Consider the following 23,228-nt stretch of genomic DNA (forward strand, 5'->3'; position numbering starts at 1 on the left):
TATATATATATATATATATATATATATATATATATATATATATATATTTATACATTTTTCAAAACTCCACTAATATTTAAATATTTTAATTATAGTAACTCTCATTAGTTGCGGCTACAGACATGCGTAAATATAAACTTAATCGGTCACTTCAGAAAAGTTAGATTAATGAAATAGGAGTTTCATCTCTTTCCACATTCCAGCGAGAAAAAAGTTCCATATTACCATAAAAAGTGACACAATTTTAATTTGAGGTTTCTTTATTGGTTCGATTTTAATTTCAGTCAGGGCATCAAATACTGACAGCCGTGAATTTGTGTTTCATGGATCCTTGAGCAAATTCTAAGAGAGCGTAGCAAAATAAAATTAAGAACATAATACAAGATGGACACGATGCAGAGTTCGACACTACTTCACAGTTAACGTCTTTCACTCTTAAGTCAACTATGGAGAGGGTGCTGTTGGTACCAGGAATCGTGCACGTGGTTTTTTTGGACACTGTGTTCACGTATAAGGCTGCTTCAACACTTAGCATGTGCACGTGAAACGTCTCTATCAGCCACCGCCTCATCCATCGACCTAGCCACAAAAGCTCACAGCTGCAATTCCAAGGATTCTCTTCCAGAAGTACACCACCTGAAAAAGAAGATGTTTGAATGCTACAACAATTTATATCTAACTTCAGTTGGACTTCTATGTGTCGAAACTCGTTACATTAAAAAGCAAAATTATTGAGAAATATACCGTTTAAGTATAATCAGCAAGTACCTTGATAGAACCAAAATAGAAAATAAAGAGAAAATAAAATCGAATTGCTACTAGGTTGTTTTTCGAAGGATGTGTCGTCATAGATTGCTTTTTATCAAATTATGAGCTATTTTTATAACTATTCTATCTTCATAACAGTTATTCATGGCGGTTAGGTCAAGTTTTGTTCACTTTCAGCCAATGCCTTATATGCTAATTATGAAAAAGTGCCAAAATTGTTTGAGATATATTTCTTTTAATGCTTGAAAGGTTACTGTAGCACTCGATTGTACGGACTAATTAAAAATTATAATGAAAAAAACAATATATTTAAAATTGCCGTTTTAACCCCTTGATGTAGATGGGGCACTGTTCAGATTTTTGTGTATTTTTTCTGGCATTCTAATTACAAGTAAAAATGTATTTTGGTGTTTTTTATTTTAAAAAATAGTCTAATAGTAACTAGAAAAATCTGCTGGATTATAGGAATTGTATTTGTACTAAAATATAAAATCCAAAAAAATTAGTTTGAAAATTTTTTTCATTCATATTTAAAAATTTATCAATTATTGATTTTATAAATTAAAGAACTTTCAATAATGAATAATTATTTCTCTTAAATCTAAATAACTGCAAGCAAGTGCAAACAAATTATAGTTTTGAAGTCAGCCATGTTTGAAAAATTTACTTTTAACGCAAAAAAAAGATTCATACTGTTTTCATAACCATGAATTATAAAAATGGGAAATATAATATTTTTCTCCTTTTTCGACTTGAATTAATACACAATGATAAAAAAAAGTCTGAGAAATACGCTTAATAAAAATTTTGCATCAAAGAGTTTATGGATTTTATTAATTTTCATCTGTGTGGGAACATTATGATTTCTTTTAAATTGGTATATATTATTTTTAAATACTTGCGGAACATGTATGTTTTAAAGTTTAAATCATAAAGATTGCAATTAAAAAATAATTTGCAAATTAATAAAAAACAACAAAATCGCAGATCCAATCAGTGACCTCTAAAAAGGTTGATAGCCTGATGTCTTGCGTCAGCTGCTAAACACTTTTCGAATGACTACAAAACCAAGGAACCCAAAAAAGAAGTCAATTAATCTCCTCTGTATAAGTTTATATAAGTATTAAAATCGAAACCGCGAAGTAAAATAATCCAATTTCAAACAAAATAAAAATGAAAAGAATAACTGATTACATTTCAGCATAACCAGAAGAAATGGAGAAAAAAAGGAGAATTTTTCATTTATCCATCGAAATTACCCAGCTGAGAACTTTTAATTGTTCCGATACTTATTCAAAATTTAAAACTTAGGGTGATGTCTGCTTCATTTTCAAACAGAAGAGAACAGATTCCTAATTTCCCTGACAATAGTTTTCACTTAACTGAATTTGCACGAATCTAAAAAGACTTCAGCGTAAAATAATTCAAAAACTAAGAACCACATCAATAACCTTTTTAATGTACAAAAAATATCCCTGGAAGACGAACAAAAAATGTTCCTCAAAAAGATGTTCCTAATAATTTAATGAATTTTATATCCTTTCCAGCTTTAATTTTTTTATACTCCGTTGCAAGTTAAAAAAACACCATTGCCGTATAGGATTCAAGTAATCATACGAGACTGCATGTAGTTCTGCTTTATTTCGTTATCAAAATATACAAATATCCATCTTTTATGATATATATCATAGAATTATTTTAAAAAAAGTTTATAGTTTAGTATAGTCCAACTGGAACTCTAGACTTGGCGACAAGCTTCGGTAAATAAAAAAAAACATGTTCTGGAGAAAGGAAAAACTGTATGATGTTGCAATAGCATTGGATTTGATTTGACTACGAAAAGTAACTCGTCTTATGCTGACATGCCCTTAACAAATCAAATGCGATATAAATAATTTTTACTCTTGTTTTGCCGTCGAAGAAAATAGTTTGCGAGACACAATATCTATCATTCTTTCAACAGTGTCTTTAAATGCGAACAGAAAGTAATATTTAAATATAATGCAACTCTCTAATTTCACGAAAAACAATAACAAAAAGATTTACCAAATTTTATTACAAATTATAAAACCATATTTTATGGTTAATTTTACCAAAATCATTAACAAAGTTCTTCGGTAAAAATTACCAAACTTTCCGGCGTTTCCATAGAGCAAGAAAAATGGTAAATTTCACCCTATTTTGGTAGTTTTTGACTATACCTTTTTTTCTCAATGTAAAATTACTTGGCAAAAAGCATGTATTTAATTATTATTTACTGACATTTTAAATTAATTTTGTCTTAATAAATAATTATTATTACCAGTTATATGTTGAGTCTGATAAGCATCCGGTCCATCTCTAGTCATAGCTGCAAGGACTTTGGGACCCATTGATGCTAGTTGATTATTTCTCAAGTCTAGTGTCAGGTACCGGACATCCGGCAGGTATCTCAGCAGACCATCCGGAAACTGATTGACCATCGTTCCACTGATTCGAATGGTCAGCTCGTGAGTCAATAAACCGGCAAATGCGTCGGGTAGTATCTTTTTCAAGTTCTGCCCATTGATGACGAGTTCTCGTATCTTGGTACCAAATGCCCTCTGTACTTGATGAGACAAGATCGACTCTTCTATGTTGATGACCACTTTCTTGAGTGCCGATGCTTGGGAAAGGAGTTCTTGGAGGCGGAAGGAACGAACGGAAGCATAGGAATCTGTTTTGATTGAGGTTAGGAATCTGCAAAAGACGAGTTAAATGAAATTTCTAGGTGCTTCTAAACAATTTTTTTTTTTACTTGCAACCTGAAACCGAAGACAAAATTACTTTCAAATCATAATCATATTATTTAAATTTAAAAATTATCATTGAAATATTTGTATTTTTTATTCTAATTCAAAATGCCGGATAAGTTTTGAGGGGTAGTAATAGTCCATACCTGCTAACTTTTACGCATTTGCTTAAAATTTTATTTCTGCTTTCAAAGTGGTAGCAAAATGTATGTTTTCTATATATTTCTTGTATTTATAAACTTAATTTGTTGACCACCACTATTTTTTAAAAAAATAAGCATATATATTAATATGTAATACCGTTATGGTACTCCGTATAAGCTTCCTTAAAATGCAGCGTATGTTTCTTCCTAAAATTGTAAATTAAATTCCATTTTACTACCACTGGGAAAAATCATCGTCGAAAGGATTAAAAGTTGGCAGGTATGTAATACATTTTGAAAGTAAATACTCTTTTACACCGATTACTCGAAATCTGCGCCAAAATTAGTTTTGAAACTTGCGTTTGGCTGCTTTTAATTTAAGCATTACAGAAAAAAAAAATTTTGAATCTATAATTCTAAAGGAACATCTAAATTAGTTTCGAAAAACAATTGTCTGCATTGAAAGTAAACATTATTATTTTTTTTTTAACTCGTTAAAAATCCAAATCATTCATTTTTCTCAGTGAATCGAAATCAGTGTTCACATTACTTTTGAAACAACATAATCAATTTAAAATTTAAAAAATAATAATTTGCAAACTAAATGAATAACCCTAAAAATAGAAGCGGTAAGATATTACTTGGTTTACAAACTTCATTGGCTTTAAGAATATCCAGATGGAAGTAAAATTCGACATGTTTCAAAAGCTCAAATATAGGCTTCCAACCTGAAGACTTGCTCGACATGAATGAAAAGAAACAAAAGTGATTTCAAATATAAAACGTAAAGTTACTAACGAAAAATGGAAAATAATGGTGAGGAAGAATGCTAGAAAAATTACAATAGTCATAAAAACAAAGTAATAAAATAACAGTAATAAAAACCTGTAATAATAATAGTAATAAAAACCTGTAATAATAATAGCAATAAAAACCTGTAATAATAATAGTAATAAAAGCCTGTAATAATAATAGTAATAAAAACCTGTAATAATAATAGTAATAAAAACCTGTAATAATAATAGTAATAAAAACCTGTTTTGGTTTTAAAGTCATTTCAGACAAAATTAAATTTAAGTGAAGCGAAATTAAATTTAACTGACTTTTTTTAACAAAGCAATACGTAACAAATATTTTTTTAGTAATATAAGGGCAAAAATTATTTAGGTTTTTCAAAATTAACCTAAATATATAGCTTTTTAATTATACAGCAAATAATAGAAATGCGTGGACTACTATTCAAATGTGCTGTATACTTCTTATGGCAACAATCAATCGCAAGTTAACTCAAACAAAATTATTTTAATTTTTTACATTATTTTATAATCATCGTTGAACAGTCGACTCAATTATGAGTTTACGGTTGCCAATGCTTAACTTCGTTGCTTTGTAATTTTGAACCCAATCCTGAAGACAAGCAAACTTCTGGATCAAGTATTGGAAAACAATTTGCCTCCGTGGAAGACTTTTTGATGAAACTAACCCGCATTACATGGAAAGGAAAACTACCAAAAACTCCCACGGTTAGCCTGAAGGCAAGGGGATTGAAACCAATGACCACTGAGGATACTTTACGCAAGCACTGTGCAGAATTCGTATTGAACAGCTATCTCGGGGATTCGAACACGGTTCAGCTCATTGGGAGACTTGTGCTCTATCCCCTGAGCCACCAAGGCTCAAGCAAAAGTATCGAGGCGAAAAAAATACGAAGATAGCAATGTTTAACATAACATATTATTAGATTTTTAAAAAAGTGTAAAAAGTATGAGACCGTATTTTGAAACATGCAAAATGATTTACGTGTCAAAGTTCAAAAAATAAAGTGGAGAAGTCGATATGTTCCGAGCACTGAAGACAGTCGCCTATTATCAAAACTAACCAACGCGTGAAAAATGAAAACAACCAAATTTGAAAAGGTGGAAAAAAAAGACAACGATTGCTTATGGGAGTGACTGTGGCCGAGGAAGACAAATTATGTGGATTAGAGGATAAATAAAAAACTGCTGTCTTTAACAAAGAAACCGATTTTCACGTAAAGGAAATCATATTTCGAAACACTAAGATGAGATAGTTTGATAAGAGTAGGAAGAACTTGGGCTTTTTTGAAATATAACTTACGCCCAAAATTCTGACATTGTTACGAATTCTGATTAATTTATCGTATTTGTATAAGATTAACATTTATGGTAATAAAATAAAAATATACGATGATTAAACCATTCATTTGGTAATTTTTCCTTTCGTGCAGTATTGGTTCACCAGAAATTCTGGTGTTCAAAATTGTAGCTCTTATTACCATACACTTAGTAAAAATGCAAAACTGAAAAGTAAATTTAGCCAAATAAATGGTTTTTATGTCATACTCTAAGGTATAATTATAAAATACCCAACTTTTAGAACATTTACTATCAAACAGTATAGTTATTAAACCGTACGTTTTGTTAGTGTTACCAAAAGTCGTTACTAAAGCATTTCGGAAAAAATTACCATGCTTTTTTATGTTCCCATAGAGTCAGAAACAAGAAAAATTTCACCCAATTCTGGTAGTTTTGAACATTCTTGTTTTCTTAGGGATGATTTTTTGAATGCTTGATGAGGGACATAATTCAAACGTTCCCTTAATCTAAATTTTAAAGCGCGTTTGTTGGGCCCAATAAAGCCATCAAAGTAGAATATACAAAGAATGTGATAAATCAACGACAAATATCTACACTAATAGGCTTTTTCTGGACCTTAAATTTAATTATGTTTTGGTATTCTTCTAAGCTGAAAAAAACTTTAAATCTAAATTAAACAGGATATTAGTATAATTTAATTTAGGTAAAGTCAAATGTCTTTCCAATTCTGTCACATCAGCTCATTTTATGCTTTCTAATCTTGTTTTATTCATATAATTACTGAATCTTTTGTTAATGATATAAGACCCTCACCGAACCTCCCTTTCGCCTAGAAATAAATCCTTTCCTGATATGCCTTTTTAGGCTACGATCACTCACCTCGACTACCATGGCTTTTCTTATTTCTTTTAACTTTTAGAATCCCCCCCCCTTTTTTTTTCTTTGCGTTTCTCTGCTTAACTGAGTTTTGCTTTAATCGTTCGCATGTTGGTTAGCTTTGAAAATGTGCAATTATTATGAATTATGTCTCCTTTTCTTATTTAATTTTTAATAGAAATGAAGCTTTTTGTTTCACAAGTAAGTTCTTCTTCTTTGTCAGCGCAATAGCCCCTTGCAGGCCTTGGCTGCCTCAACAGCTGACAAATGCCAGCGCCTCTTGTCCATCGCAACTCCCTTCCAATTTCTAATCTTTAGGGTTTTTAGGTCATTTTCGATGTCGTTGAGCCATCTAGTAGGGGGTCTGTCTCTGGGACGAGACCCCTCGGTTCACTCTCTATTATTCACACCCTGTAAAAGAGCGATCTAAATTTTGAACTCATTAATATTAATTTTAATGCGCATTTCCCAATATCTCGATACCTTCTTAGGCGAATCAAAAAATATTTGCAAATAATTATGAAATTCATTTATCCACTGGTAATATTACAGAATAAATAATTTAAATATGTATATAACATATATATATATATATATATATATATATATATATATATATATATATATATATATATATATATATATATATATATATATATATATATATATATATATATATATATATATCCTTTTTCTTGTACTCTTTAGGGTCTTAAAATGACTTATAAATTGTTTTATTTCATGCAATTTATTATTGGTTTTTGTGTTCCATTCTGTCTTCCAGTGAGTATTTAAAGTATCTACAACTAGTGTTTTAACATCATTTCGGAAAACGGGTTTATTGGAAAGATTGTGCGTGGTTTTTGCTCCAAAATCAAGTAATTCCTTTCTGGGGATTCCAGCATGCCCTGGGACCCAAGCAAACAGTATGTTAAAACCTTTAGCATTAAGGATAAATTACTAGGGCCGGGATAGTCTATTAGGTAGGACGCTGGATTCACGTTCGTGAGAACGGGAGTTCGAATCCAGCCGGCCGAAGACTCCCCATGTAGTAAATGGTGACTGGTGCACGTTAAATCTCTCTGGTCACTAAGTCCCCGATGTTCTCAGGACAGAATATACTTCTAAGGCTATTGGATTGGAGATTGATCTTTCTCTGGTTTAGGTTAAAATTATGATCTGTGGATGAATGAATGGATGTATGAATGGGTCTGCCCTATAAACGGGTGTGGCAGAATTCTCGGCCATAGATGGAGCCACTGGAAAACAAGAGCAATCGCACCCCAGTGATCTACTGGCCAACGACAACATCAATTTTAGCATACGAATTATTAGAGAATACGGTTCAATATTTGAATTTAGCAAAGCTTCGAGACAACTTTTGGAATCAGTATAGATTATCCATTTTGGATAATTTCGGTTGGAGATGTACTCAAGTGTTAAATAAATAGCATGACATTCAGAGGTGAAAATGGAGCTTGCAGAGTTAAGTTTCACTGAATACGTTACATCTTTGGAAACATCTGCAGCTGCCACATTATAATTTGCTTTACAGCCATCGGTGAATAAAGGTGTTTAAAATAATCATACAACATTTGATGATTAAAATAATTTATTTGATAAATTATTGGTGGGGTTACTTCTTTTGTCTAGCTTTTAAAAATATGGATGATATGAAGTGGAACGGTGTACCAAGGTGAAAGTGGTGTGGATGATAGTAAAAAATTGAAATCTTCAATTCTTAGGTATGATAAAAAAATGTTAAACTAAAAAATGTTTGGTCTATGGTTGAAAAGTATATTTTAATTAGGTGATAAAATCTTAGAATACAGAGAGCGATTAAGATAGCTTTTGATGTGAAAATAGTAACTTAATGCAGACTTATATCGGCATGTTTGAAGAGACGGTTCTTGGTATTAAACATACAGACTTTTAATTGGAGAAGTTCTAAAAGCACCTGTCACAATTTTAAGGCCTTCATTGTGGATAAAATCAAGATGTCGTAATAAAAATTTTCTGTCAGACATATAAATTACTGAGCCGTGTTCCATTTTAGAGCGAACTACAGAACATTAAATTTTCAGCATGGAAAAAGTATCCGCTCCTAAGAAATATTTGACCTTAAGTAATTGCTGCAATTTTGCCTTGAATATTTCATATGAAAATTAACTTTGAATCTAGGATCAGTCCAAGAAATTTTATTTCTGTTACAACTGGAATACAGAAGGTATTGAAATATATTTCTGAATCCAGATGAAGGTCTCTTTTTCTGCAAAAGTGTACGCACGATGTTTTTGCTTCAGATAATGTAAATCCGTTTAAATTTGCCCATTTTAGTACTTTATTGATTGATTGCTGAGGTAGTCGTTCAGTAGTTTGCATATGAGAGGCTCTGCAAGATGATCTAAAATCATCAAAGAATAATTCCTATTAACTGTTTCCAGTAAAATTGTTTAAAACTCGTTAGTTTTTATTAAAAATAGAGTAACGCTTAAGATGCTACCCTGTGGTAAACCCCCTTCTTGGACAAAAACATCTAATAAAATTGCAGTTTGTCTAACTTGGAAAGTTCTGTCCCGTGATATTATATTCCAGTGATATTATAAGACAGTAGGTTTTTCAAAATTCCATGACGCCAAGCTCGGTTATAGGCTTTTTCTAGGTTAAAGGATACAGCAACCATATGTTGCTTTTTTTAAAAAAAATGCCTTTCTAACTTCAGTCTCCAAAAGCAAACTATTGTGGAACGGCACTTTCGAAAATCACCTTTTCTGCTCGATAAAATCTCTTGACTTTCAAGAACATGGACTAGTCTTTCATTTATTATTTTCTAACAGTTTTCAGAGGCAGCTTGTGAGTGCTATAGGTTTATTATTTTTCACGATTTTCCAAGTTTTTACCAGGTTCAGGAACAAAATACTGGAAAGAAACTGGTTGTTTTATAATAAATATTAATTACTTGAAAATATAAAAAACATTAAAATGTAAAAGTCCTTTGGTAGAAGATGTATAGACCAAAAGACTGCATATGTGGAATACTCAAAAATCGAGAAAAGTACACACGCTTTTCAAAATTCTATAACTTCGTCAAAAAAAATCAAATCGATCTGAAATTCTGAGGGCTTTTATAGAATGGTTCAAATAACTATTTTCTATTAACAAAAAGTACAAAAATTTTTTTTTCCAAGTTTGGCAAGTGTTCAAACTTAACAAATTTTTTCACTGTAAAACTTATACATATATATATATATATAAACATATATATATAAACATATATATATATATATATATATATATATATATATATATATATATATATATATATATATATATATATATATATATATATATATATATATATATATATATATATATATATATATATATATATATATATATATATATATATATATATATATATATATATATATATATATATATATATATATATATATATATATATATATATATATATATATATATATATATATATATATATATATATATATATATATATATATATATATATATATATATATATATATATATATATATATATATATATATATATATATATATATATATAATTCGGACTCCTTTTAATAACGTTTTTATTTTCCTTTGAATTAAATAAATGTGTCCTTCTTAATTTTTTTTCTTGCTTTAATTTTGGTAAAAATATTCGAAATTGCTATTGACAGCGGCGAATATGTAAAAAAGGACTACATACTGAAAATGTGCGCTAACAAAATCGGTATTAAACCCGTCGAAATTGTTGTCTTGATGGTAGATAATCACGCGTGGCACAGTAAAAGAAATGTTATTAAATGCTTAAAATTTCAAATTTTATTATATGTTAAAATTAAATGTAAATTTAATGTATAAGTCGACTTTTAATAGTCACATTTGAGTTAATTTTTAATTGACTATAAATTTACTAAAATTCCGTTTACAAGTAAATAAGCATTTAAAAGTAATTATTTACGAATATGTTATGATGTAATAACAACTCTAAAAAAATTTTATGTTTCAGTTTTTCATTTTACCTAATGAATGCATTAGAATCTTTTCAAATATTGTTACAAAAATTATTTAATACAGCCATGAATTAGATTTGATCGATTTCTCTTTAACATTGTTGCCAAATTCCTTCGCCTTTGTATCGTTATATGGCATGCAAGTAAAGGTGATCTAGATTCAGTTACCACTTCCAAAATTAAGTCACGTATCGGTCTTTGATAAAGTATACCTCGCTTATTAGTTAATCGGAAGCGTTAGTAATTAGCTCACTTAAGTCGTAGCATAACAAAAATATCGAATAACTAGCTGCCTTTGTAGACCAGCTTGGTCACCTTTCAAAATCATGTTGTACAACAAATAAACTGTAATGGTAACCAAGCATAACTGTATTTAAATATTCTGATTCTTCAACCCCTCTTCCAATCCCAACTCCTTAATTAGTTCTAAATAGTATAATAACCAATTTTTTTCTCCAGTAGCAAGAGAAAAAAATCTTAATTTGCGAAGTCCTTTTTAGGGATTCATTTTATATTATACGATCAATAAAAATTTTGTACTTTATAATTAAGTTTAGGTGGTAACGGTTCTAAAGCAATTCTTTTATATAATTCTAGCTGTGAAGTACTTTTCTTATCAAAGTTTTGTACGCATCCCTTAGATATCTTTTAGTTCATTCACTTCTCAAAGCTAGAAATTTCGCTACAAAAGTAGTATTTTCTCTAAAACTGATCATCCAATAAATATGAAATTTGTGTGTTTATTTTTCATTCATTATTTACAGCATTTTGCAACAACAAAAAATTTTCTACTGGAAAATATGTCCCTTTTATCTTAAAAAAAATTGATTCTGTAATTTTTAATTTTTAACTTGCATCATTTTCCCAAATATCTACAATTTGACTTGTTGACTTAACGTATTTTAACAGCACACAATAGCAACTTACGGGCAAAGAAAAGACGTTCTCATTAAAAATGAAACAGTTGCTAACTTAGCAATATTTTTAAAGACCAAAATCTTATCTACGTGGCTCTAGATGAATTAAGAAGTGAGATATCCAAAAATTCATTAGAAGCTTGACAACTTTTCCTCTATAGAAACAGTACGTGATAGACAATTTTAGTTCTGATTAGTTTTAGGTGGATCAAGCACCTTTTATTTAAACAGAATCAAAAATGTTTCCTCTAGTGGACAGAGAAATTCAATTTGCTGAACAGGGTAATTTAAAGTTAACCTTTTCCAAAAAAAATATATATATATTAACAAAATTGTGATGGTTTTCAAGTGTTGTTCTCAATTACCTTAACAATACAATATAAATATTTTTTTATAAGAATTCCATTCAAAATTTTTAAATGATACTAGTAGCTAGAAAGTAGCTAGAAAAAAATTCATAGCTATACTAACGTTAATTTAGAAACATTTTTTATTTTATCATCAGGGGTACAACGATTCCAATCAATTGAGCTCCCCTCATAAATATACAACTAAAAATAAAAATAAAAGCATCGATGTTATTTGAAAGGTAAAATAAAATAAGCTTGTACTTACTTTAACTCAAAAAATGTCCGTGAATCCAGTATTTTTAGAGAAAGGCCACTAATATCCAAATGATTAAGTTTGTCTAACTCAGAAAAACTGTTAATACCCAACACTTCAATAGGATTACCAGATATGTCTAATCCAACAAGCTTGCGTAGGTTTCTCCACAAATGCATAGGCACGTTTTGCAGCAAGTTCCTAGATATATCCAAAAATCGCACATTTCTACACTTTTCAAAAATATCCTGAGATATGTTGTAAAGATAATTATCCCTCAGATTCAGATAGTGAAGATTTGGAAATGGCAGCACAGATAACGATATCAAGCTGGTATTTTGTAAGTAGAGGGATCTCAGAGAATTTAATGAGCTAAGAGATGTCTCACTTAATTTTCGTAAAGGATTATGGGACAGATCTAATTCAATCAAGCTGTTCAGACCATTCAAGCTCTGTTCGTGAAGGAAGGATATGAAATTGGAAGACAAATTCAAGGCCTGAAGGTGGTTTAAATTTAAAAAACTATCTGCAGAGATATTCTTGAACAAATTTAATGACAGGTCTAAATGTTTTAAAGTAGTCCTTATGTCTGTCAATGATATAATTGGTAGTTCTATTAACCTGTTATGAGATACGTTTAAGTGTTCAAGTCCGGTATCACTAAACGTTCCATCGGGTAAAAAATCAAGATTATTGAAACTCAGATCTAAAATTCGCAAGTTTTTCATATTTTTGAAGGAGTCTCTTTCAACATAAAATAGATTGTTGTGGTCCAAAGTTAATATCTGTACATGTCGGCAACAATTAATGTGTGTAGCATTTAAATGTTCAAAAGCATTGCAAGATAATTGTAAAATTTGCAAATTTGGCAACGGGACTGAAGGAAGATTTGAAATATTGTTTTTAGAGATAAACAAGTACATCAAATATTTTTCAAGGTTAAAAAACAAAGAGTCTGGTATCACAGTTAACATATTGTTCGTGAGGTCTAATGTTCTTGTTTTCATCAGAGATAGCAAAGAATCGTTTGCGCAATTTAACTCTCTCAGCAAATTGTTCGATAAATTTAGATAGAGGGGAGAGGTATCACCAGAAAATATATCGAATGAAAAACATTCCAACTTATTATTTTGAAGGTAAACGTTAGATAATTTGGTGAGATTATTAAAAGCAGACGTATGTATTGCGGATATTTCGTTGTCAGATAACACCACAGTGTGTAGATACGGACAATTTGAAAAGGAGTTGCCTTCAATTAAAGAAATCTTATTCGAATACAAAACAGCAGTAGATAAGTGAGGAAGAGCATCGAAAGTACCACTTCTTATTACTTCCAATTCATTATGACTAACATGGACGGCACTTAAATACGCATGAGTGGCCATTTTAAAAACGTCAACTGAAATATCTTTTAAATCGTTGTTGCTGATATCCAAGTGGCGAAATTTTTGCAATCGATCAGTACAGAATGCTGAGAGTTTAGATATGTTATTATGGTCCACCTGAAGCCATTCCAAATTATCTAAATCTCTTATAAAATTTTCAAGGGGATAATTGTATTCAGTAAAAGCCGAAGTAAGATCTAGAACTTCAAGAGTTTTTCTTAGAGGTATAAACACTTGTTGGTCAACGTGCATTAAGTTATTGAAAGAAAGTTTTAGTTCTTTTAGTTTAGATAGATGAGAGAATGATCCTCCAGATAAATATGTCATTTTATTATTGGCCAAGCTTAGTGTAGTTAATGTTTGTCCCCAACCTTCAAAATCATCTCTATGTATTTTTTGTATTTTGTTATCTTGGAGGCTTAAGCGCACCAATTTCGTCAATGACTTCAGAGCTTTCTTTGGAACATGCTGAAATATGTTTCCTGACAAGTCTAGTGTTTCTAACTTGCTTCTACAACCATGCAGATCACCTTTATCAAGTTGCTTCAGAAGGTTACTTTTAAGCGATAAATACATCAGCGATTTCAAATCATTGACAGCAGTCGGGAACATTTCTAAAAGATTAAAACTTAAATCTAAAATTGTCAGCGTCTTCTCAATACCAACAAACGCATCTGCATGAATGTTTGTAATGCGATTGTTCGCTAAAACCAGGCGTTCAAGCTTGGTTCCTTTAAAACTCCGACCTGAAAGTATTCGTATGAAATTAAAGTCCAAATGCAATTCTTTAATTGTGAAAGAACCATTGAAGACGCATTCGGGGAAATGTGTCATCATATTGTTGCTAAGTTCCAATTTTTCCAAACGAGAAACGTGCAAATAAAAAGGACAAGGTAGCTTTTGAATGAGGTTTCCAGCCAAATACAAGAATTTCAAATGCTTTAAAGAGTATATCGCATGAAGAGGCACTTTTTTCAAAATATTATTGGATATTGACAAAGATTTCAAAAAGAATGGCATTGAATTGCTTTCCACATCATGAATCAAGTTACCATCCAGATCTAACAAGTTGAGATTAATCAACTTTACGAACGCACCTTCCGGTATGCTAGTTATCGAGTTTGCTCCTAAAAATAAACTATTTAAACTAGAACGACAATTCAGTTGTGACCATTTAAAATTCTGAATATCATCGATTTGATTCCCGTGCAGGTTGAGCCACTGTAGATTGTTTAGTGGACTAAGAGCATTGAGCGGAAATTGGCTGATCTTGTTTTGACTTAGATCCAATGTAGTAAGGATATCTTCAAGTCCACTAAATGCCCAAGGTGAGATGCAAATTATGTTGTTTTGCATCAAATGTAGGGAAGCAACACTTGAACCTTCAAATATATTGTTGTTTAATATCTCTAATCCTGAACGCATTATTTTTACCTATAAAATAATGAAAATTATGTATAGATATAAAATTTGGATTAATGCACTAATGTAATATTTAACAATACTGTAATTTTCATTAAAAAAAATCGAATTTTTAGATAGTTTCAAAAGATGTATTGAAAACGCATGTTAAAAAGCAGCAAAACAAGAATAACAAATGTATTTTTCTCAAAACTTTTGGCATTTCTGCAATTTTATGTATATATTTATGTTTTATTATGTTAATAAATAAACATGAGGGATAGAACGCATTTCATAATTAGAATTATCAAATTGGAATTGCATGTCACTAAACAGTGAAGAAAGAATATCAAAAGCCATATAATTCAGTTTTTTATGAAGAAATTTTTTTTAATCAAATGTTGGAACTACAACTCAATAAGCGAAAAGACTTATAGCCCTGCAGTACATTTTTAAAAGTTTCTTTAAGATAGATTAGAATAGCGTATCATCAAGCAAAACTATCGATAATTGTACATTGTGTATTCATAATATTCTTTAAGAATATTGAAATAGCATGTCACTAAGCATGAAACAAGAGATGGACAGTATCAATTTCAAAACCGTTTAATTTTATAAAACTGTTAATATATAAATTAAAAAAGAGTATATTACTCTAAACCTGAAAAGCATACATTGTCGTTCACCCTTACAAACACGTCAACAAATTTGACGTATTCGCCAATACGAATTCGTACAAATGAAATGATAATGGAATAAAGTACTTTGTAAAGTACTTAAGTCATGTGTGCGTTGTTTTAAAGAATATAAAGTATTGGCAGCATGTATTTATGAATTTCATTATCTATAGAGATGTCTATGCTGGCGTCACTTCACACATGCTGAAAATTCATCAATGATCAATCAGTTACAAGCAGCAGCCAATTGAACGTTTTTTTTTTCGAACTAAAATAGTGTAAACAATCGGTTGCCATTAGCGACCCTAATATTATAGCAGCTGATTAAATGAAGTCAACCAGACAATTGATGTAGTTCTGCTTCTGGCTTTGACACCTCTGTTATCACCGATTCTGCGATTATCGAAGTCTATTCATCGGTTTTCCATCAAAACATAAATTAAAGTGTTAAAAATCTGTGCAATCCGTTGTAACAATTTGCATTGGTTTAACTATTTTGAAAGCGAAAAAACGAAAAGCATGATATACACATTGATAATTTAATGTTGTTTGTATTGTAATTCTGTTCGATTTTTAGTGTTGATATTTATGCACAATATAACGATATACTTAATGCTATTCTGTAGGACATATATTGTTGATACATATGCACAAGATTTAGATGGTTGATTTCAAATAAAGCTTGCTTAAAGCATATTACTACAAACTTCCCATTCATATTCAGAATTTTATGCCTGATAATTGGGTAATAAGAGCTTTTCCCATGAACTCGTTCCATCAGTAATTTTATATGGGAACACGAATGGGTTATTTAAATTGCTTGCGATACTTCAATCCCCATAGTTCCCTATGGTAGAAGTACAGTTTGTTGTCTAAGCCATATTTTATTTCACAGAAGAACGTGCCCGCACGAAGAGAAAATAAAATGTCTTTCCACGTAAGCATAAAGAATGTTTTGGGCCGCAATAAAAATTCTTTTTCTAAACGTGAAAACATCCCCCTCCCTACCTGATATATTGCTTCTGTTGGCAATGAGGGGAATTTTGAAAAAGGTACGCCCCGGCAGATCACTTCATGGTGGCTACTTCGGCATGTGCAAAGGCGGTTGAAGCTGCAGGCCTCGTTACATTGTCCTCCGGTTAAACTTAAAATTATCATTGTAAAGGTGGACAGGAGTGTTATCATCTGAAATGAATGAATCAAAATTAGAATTTTTTTTTTTGAGTTCGTAGAAGTTTAAATTATGTCAAAGGCATAGAAAGATTGTTATGATTCGAAATAAATGAATCAAAATAAGAATATTTTCTCTTATTTTTGAGTTGGTAGAAGTTGAATTTAAACCAATGGCATAGTAAGAGTATTATCGTCTGAAATAAATGAATCAAAATAAAATTACTTTTTCTTTTCATGAATTTTTTTTTTTTCTTTTTTTTTAATTTTCGCTCCTTGGTAACTTTTTGACTGCTTCACATTCTAGAATTTTTGTATACAACTTTACAAAAGTGATTTAGTTAAGCAAAATTAGTATTTTGTACAACTCAATTTTTTTGTTCGTTATCAAATTAAAAAGTAAAACGTAATTATTAGCATTTTTTTTTCATAATTTTGAAAGTTAGAAGTTGGTTTTCGAGAGTAAAATTTTATAAATAGTTGTTAAGCATTTTTAGACTAAATACATGTTATCAAGCAAAGAGTGCTCAAAATAAATGTAGCTTATAAAGAAGAGGACTCAATATCACTCTTTTACTCTGCTATTTGCTATCCTATTCTCAATTGCTGTCTTATTTTGTCAGGTTGCAGATATACCTGCTCTCTTTTGTTTTTAAGTCCAAGTCCCAATCTCCTGAAAAAGTATATTTATACTGAGAAAGTACGTGCTTGTGTCAAAAAACAAATTCATAGGTAGCACTAACTACCACATTAAAAGTATATAATAAGAATAATAAGAAGATTGATAATAAGAATACTAAAAAGATTGATAATAAGACTATTGATAATAAGAATAATAAGAATATTGATTATAAGAATATTGTAATAAGAATATTGTTAATAAGAAAGTTAAAATCTGATTTTTAGATCAAAAGTTATTTAGGGTGATATATCTTTTCTGTTTGTTCAGTGGGCAAAAATATTTTTTTCTTTGAAAATTGAGAGAATGAAAAATAATTTAGAAAATGTTACCTTTTGAGAAAGAGTAAAATGTGTCCACCCAATGATTGCATGCTTCTACTCTAAACATTCTCTTTTGGAATTTAGAAACAGCAACATAACTTCTGAAAAACAATTTCGAAACTCTAATAATCAATAAAAACTGCATCATCAAAAATTCTCTTTACTTAGATTGATGGTTCATAAAGGTTTTTCAATAATCCAAAAGACACAATTTGTATGTTGTTGTTTTTTTTAAGTATCAATTATAATAATTTAATAAAATTTAGATACATGAATATAAAGAATTCTTTCAAAGTGTATGAATTATTTCAGCAATGTATCTATGAAAAGTTATAATACTGTTCGAAGAAAAGTGAATATTTCTACGTTTTTAAGATTAAAATTAGATATTCATATTTACCTAGAAAAATAATCACTCTTTTAATAGTGCCTTTTTTGCATCACGGCATATAAGAAAATTCAGGTTTTAAAGGATTAAAGTCCATATGTTTGCAGCACTCTTCAGGTAACAATTGCACTGAATGTAATTAATTCTGCATTGAAATAATTATGAAACTAATCTCTACCGTGCTTTTTCTAATATTAAATTATAATGTTTACTTCCATATTACTTTCTGCGCTGTAGTATTGAAAATGCCAGTTGTTCAAATTAAAATGTTGAAAAATTTATTTATTATATTCCTAAATTTTATTCAGTAAATCTTTGGTGATTGTACATAATTGTTGCGATTATGTTTTCCTTTGCTTTTTTTCGCTTTATTTACTAAACAAGAAGTCTTCTCTCACAAAACTCAATGACCGCACATAATTTCTTTTTCTTAAAAGTCGAAATTTTTCATCCAGAAAAAGATTAATTTGCATACGTAATATTTAATTATTGTAGCATTATGCAAGAACATTATATGTTAATCGTAACAAAATGAACGTTTACCTGGATTTTAAAAAAAAAATCAGTTGTGCTAGAAAAAAAATACTTAAGCTTAGATGATGACGATTATATTTAGATTTATATCTGACAACATCTAATATCTCACTCTTAATTTTCTTCAATTTCACTTATTAATGCTTCATTGATACTTTTGACATTAAGTCAAGTTTCATAGATAAATGATAAGAAGAAAAATGGTTAAAAACGAATAATAAAAGAAGTCTACAGTTTTTATGCAGAAATACAAACTGAGGCGTAAAGTGAGAAGAATTCTCAAAAAAAAAATATATAAAATATAAAATAAAGTGAAATGGTTATAACTGCGGAACAATTAAAAAAGCTTGTGTTGAGTTGAAATCAACAAGCATGGCCTTTTGCCTTGTCAACTTTGTAGTTGCATTCCTGCGGCCAGTAAAGCGGTTCGTATGGTGTTTTTTCTTACTAGTTTAACAGTATTCTCGAGTATTTAATTTCCAATTCCATTTTATTTACTGAACATTTTTCTGCATACCTTCGCAATTTCAAGTTACATAGTTTTAGCGCTGCAAGACAGGATGTAATGTAAAATTAAAAGCCCAAAAACAACAGCGGCAGTGGCTCTTACTTTTTTTTAATATCGAGAAAAAATATTTAAATAAATTGCAAATATCAACTTTAAGTTAAACAAAGTAATCTTAAAAAATCGCAGTAAAAAATCACCAAAATAATCTTAAAAAATTTGCTTTCGTAATTGCATATCTAGAAAATTCACGCAACCATCGATATGAATAGTGCATTTGCTCGAGATAATAGTTTAGAAAAAAACTATCTAATCTATTTATAAGCTTGTTAACTAAACGAAATAAATCTTTCAAATTACCTAAAAAACTGAAAGGTTAACGTTGCATTAAAAACATTTTCCTTTGAAATAAAATTATTATTTTTTTTCATCAATTTAAGAACGTGCTTAGAGGAGCGTTTTTTACTTAGACATTTTTTTTCAACTTTTATTTTTCATCAAAGTTTCAAAATATTGGCTGTCAAAATACGTTAAAAACATTTCATTGAAAGATTAATTTTTTGTAAAGAATAAATAAAAACTGATGGAGTAACTTTTTATAAGGACAATTAAAATAGCAGATTTAGCGTTTTAAATATGTCATTTGTATTTTTTTAAATGCTCGCTAGAAAAAAAATAACCGTTACAAATTATTTTCAACCTTACTGAAAAAAAATCTCAATTAAGCTATCAATTTTACATTTTCATAAAAAAAAATCTTTTCACTGTGCAAAGGAATCAAAATGCATATAATAATACAATTAAATTTAACTGAAACTCTTTAGTTTTAATATTAAAAAATTGAAAGGGTGGCTGACACCGACGCCGTTGGGTGCTCAGCTTTTCAAGTTGCATTTTGTTTTACTGCACAAGCATTATAAGACCTTAAATTACTAAGGTATATAAAAAAGTGTTCAGAGATTAACATGGAATAAGAAAATAAGCATTCACCAATTACTCAGAGAATTATTAACTGTTAAACTTGTTGGAAAGAATGCTACATTGACCTCTCTAAAAATCGCTAGAATGAGACTACAGAGTTAAACATTGAGTGTTGGTTTTTAAAATGTGCTAGGAGTTCGATATAATAAAAAGAATATAATTCCATTTTTGGTTCGAGAATTATTATTAACTAACTTGAGGGAAAAAAAGATTGGTCTATCTGCTGCCCTCTGAAAAGTAATTACAGAGTTGATATTAGACATGTTACCACTTGAAAGACAGAAATTCAGCATATACCTATATTGCCCAAATCCCAGGGCTAAAGAGAATAGAAGGGCTGGTTCACTCCTTTGAAGTAGCTCTCGCCGCGCCCAATCCTACGATTTTCTCAAATGACGTCACTTTGGCGCAAAGCTCGCACTTTTACTTCAAGAACGGAGCGTTCGGCCTTACTAGCTCTAACTAATATTGGAGCATTTCTTTTTGCGAGATATTCTAAGCCATTTGTTATTTTCTATAATGACTTTCCTCAGTTTTCGCAGTGAATTTACAAGAATTTTAAACTATTATCGAAATGCCAGTTTGCGCGATTGCAACTTGAAAAAATTTTAATAGAAAAACAAAAGGAAAAAATATAATTTTCCGCATGCTCCCTAAAGTAAATGAACAACTATGTAAAGAATGGATAATGTAAGAATGGATCGAAATAACACAGTTAATATAAAACAGCAATACGTTTATTCTGTCGTTAGGAACTTTTATAAAAATTCATTATCTAAATAGAAACCGCCTCGTTACTTCAAAAAGAAAGGCAGGTGAAAAAAATTAAAAAATGGATAAAGTCAAAGAAAATTAAAATGTAAATAAAAAGTATAAATAAAATATATAGTATATAGTTGGAATTCTCCTAATTTCATAACATATTTTTTAATGTAGTTATTCTAAATATTTATGATTTTTTTTAAAAAATTATATTCTCTTAAATTTAAATATCTATAAATTATATCATCGTAAATTTAAATACCTATAAACAATTGTAAAATTTCTAATGTCATTATGAACCTAAATTATTATTTTGTTTCAGTAATTAGCGTTTAAGGTTGATGTTTCCTAATGATTAAGTATGAGCAAATTGCTATTAACGGCATATTTTAAAATCAGGAATTCTAAATTTAACTCAACTTATTGTTATAAAAGAATATGTAGATAAAAAAAGCGTCGATATATGCTTTCATTTTTTTCAATAATTAAAGTTAAAACTGAACTTTTTAAAATAAAGTATTTATAGTGTCATTTTCGCCAACTAGTAAAACATTTTTATAAGTTTAAAATGGTATTTTTTTTAGTATAATGGCCAAGAAAGTTTTTTTGAACTATACTTATAAACTGAAATAATGTGTTAATTACGTAAAGTTTGAATGCTAATAACGAGAAAAAGTCTAACTTATTTTTACAAAGAGAAAGATGCAAAGTTATCATAATATCTTTGCTTGTGATCTCCGAGATCTGTGGACACAGTGACGTCATGAGGAGGGAAATCGTAGCTTCAGGTCCAAGAGCGGAGTGAACTTCTATTCTCTTTAGCCCTGCCCAAATCCAGTCAAATTGACTGGATTCTGAAAGAATAACTAATGTGTAAAGAAATTTGTTTAAAATTAATTTTTAATAATTTTTAATATTATTTACGGTTATATAACAAGTTAATAATAAATATTAACAATAAAAAAATTGTATGTTGTACAAAAAGTCACAAAATTCTAGGAAATTGTGTCATTATATTCTAATTGAAATTAAAAAGCAGTCAAAATGACTTCCTTGGGTAATCTAGTGTTGGATCATTTTGAATTATAACTTTAAAGTGAGGTTCTTTTTTTTTTCAGAATTGTTGATTTATGAAAGTTATTGCTCTTTCAAGATTTATTTTTGCAATTCTTTAAATTAATTTGTAATTATTAATTTACTGTTGTAGAAAAATTTATCTCTCTCTTAATTTTTATTTTATAAATTCGTGTTTGAATAAAAATGAATAAATAAAAAAATGAATAAATAAAAAATAAGATAAAGGTTAGATTTTACCACATATAAGCCTTAACATTTATAACGCAATAATTAAAAATATAAAGATTGAAGAGAAATTGAAACTTTTTCCAATCCGAACTGTTATATGATATTAAATTATTTTTCTTATTGCTAACAAGCAAGATCCCCTTTATTTCTGCTTATTGTGTCGTATATTCTTATGTTTAAATTCAATTTCAAGTACATTTATTATTTCTCAAATCCTTTCATTTTGTTAAATGAATGAAATGTGCTTACATAAAATTATAATAAATATATATTCCTTAAACAAAATTATCATTTTTATCGACTTTTAATGAAGCAATTTTAAAACGATAAACGGGGAAAAAAGGATTATGTTCATTGAAGCTGATTCTGAGAAAAAAATGATTTTGAGCTCGATACACGGCCCTTCTTCACTGAGTAATAACTCTCTCGGGGGATGGCTACTGATTTTCCACGTTTTTGATTTCCTCAAATTTAGTCATTTTCAAAATGTAACAGACGGCTATCCAATCAAACTTTTTACAAAAAGAAATGAACATGAATCGTTCTTCATTGGTGAATTAGAAGCAACCACGGGATTGGGCAACGAAGTGAACAGGGGGCGAATCCCCTTAATTTACTAAAAAAGTATCCCACAAATTTTAATATTTAATTTGTTTTTAATGAAAAAAAATCATAAATATTTTTTAAATAAAATTTAAGAAAAGGAACTTCAAAACAAGTTCTTTTAAAACTACATATAAATCATACAAATAATCATACAAAAATCGCTCAAATCATGCAATCATACAAATAAATGGCACCAAATGACAGCATAGAGACTTTGATGTCAAATGACAGTTTTTTAATAGATTTTGAGGGACGGACTTTGAATATGTTACTTACTTTG

General features: G+C 29.4%; 1 protein-coding gene across 1 annotated transcript in view; it reads right to left on the reverse strand.

The window, feature by feature from the left end:
* Nucleotides 1–242: 242 nt before the first annotated feature.
* LOC107441638 (uncharacterized) overlaps nt 243–23,228 on the reverse strand; it is a 30,190-nt gene continuing 7,204 nt past the window's right edge. Inside the window, exons 2-6 of the mRNA XM_016054978.4 lie at nt 17,877–17,968; nt 16,704–16,880; nt 12,245–15,051; nt 3,071–3,486; nt 243–636 (exon numbers count right to left, since the gene is read on the reverse strand). Coding sequence (XP_015910464.1) covers nt 293–636; nt 3,071–3,486; nt 12,245–15,051; nt 16,704–16,880 — 3,744 coding nt within the window. The 5' untranslated portion in view covers nt 17,877–17,968 and the 3' untranslated portion in view covers nt 243–292. The remainder of the gene's footprint in view (nt 637–3,070; nt 3,487–12,244; nt 15,052–16,703; nt 16,881–17,876; nt 17,969–23,228) is intronic.

The sequence above is a fragment of the Parasteatoda tepidariorum genome, chromosome 3 (assembly GCF_982258835.1).
Source record: "Parasteatoda tepidariorum strain Cologne lab strain chromosome 3, Ptep-v5.0, whole genome shotgun sequence".
Classification (NCBI taxonomy): domain Eukaryota; kingdom Metazoa; phylum Arthropoda; class Arachnida; order Araneae; family Theridiidae; genus Parasteatoda; species Parasteatoda tepidariorum.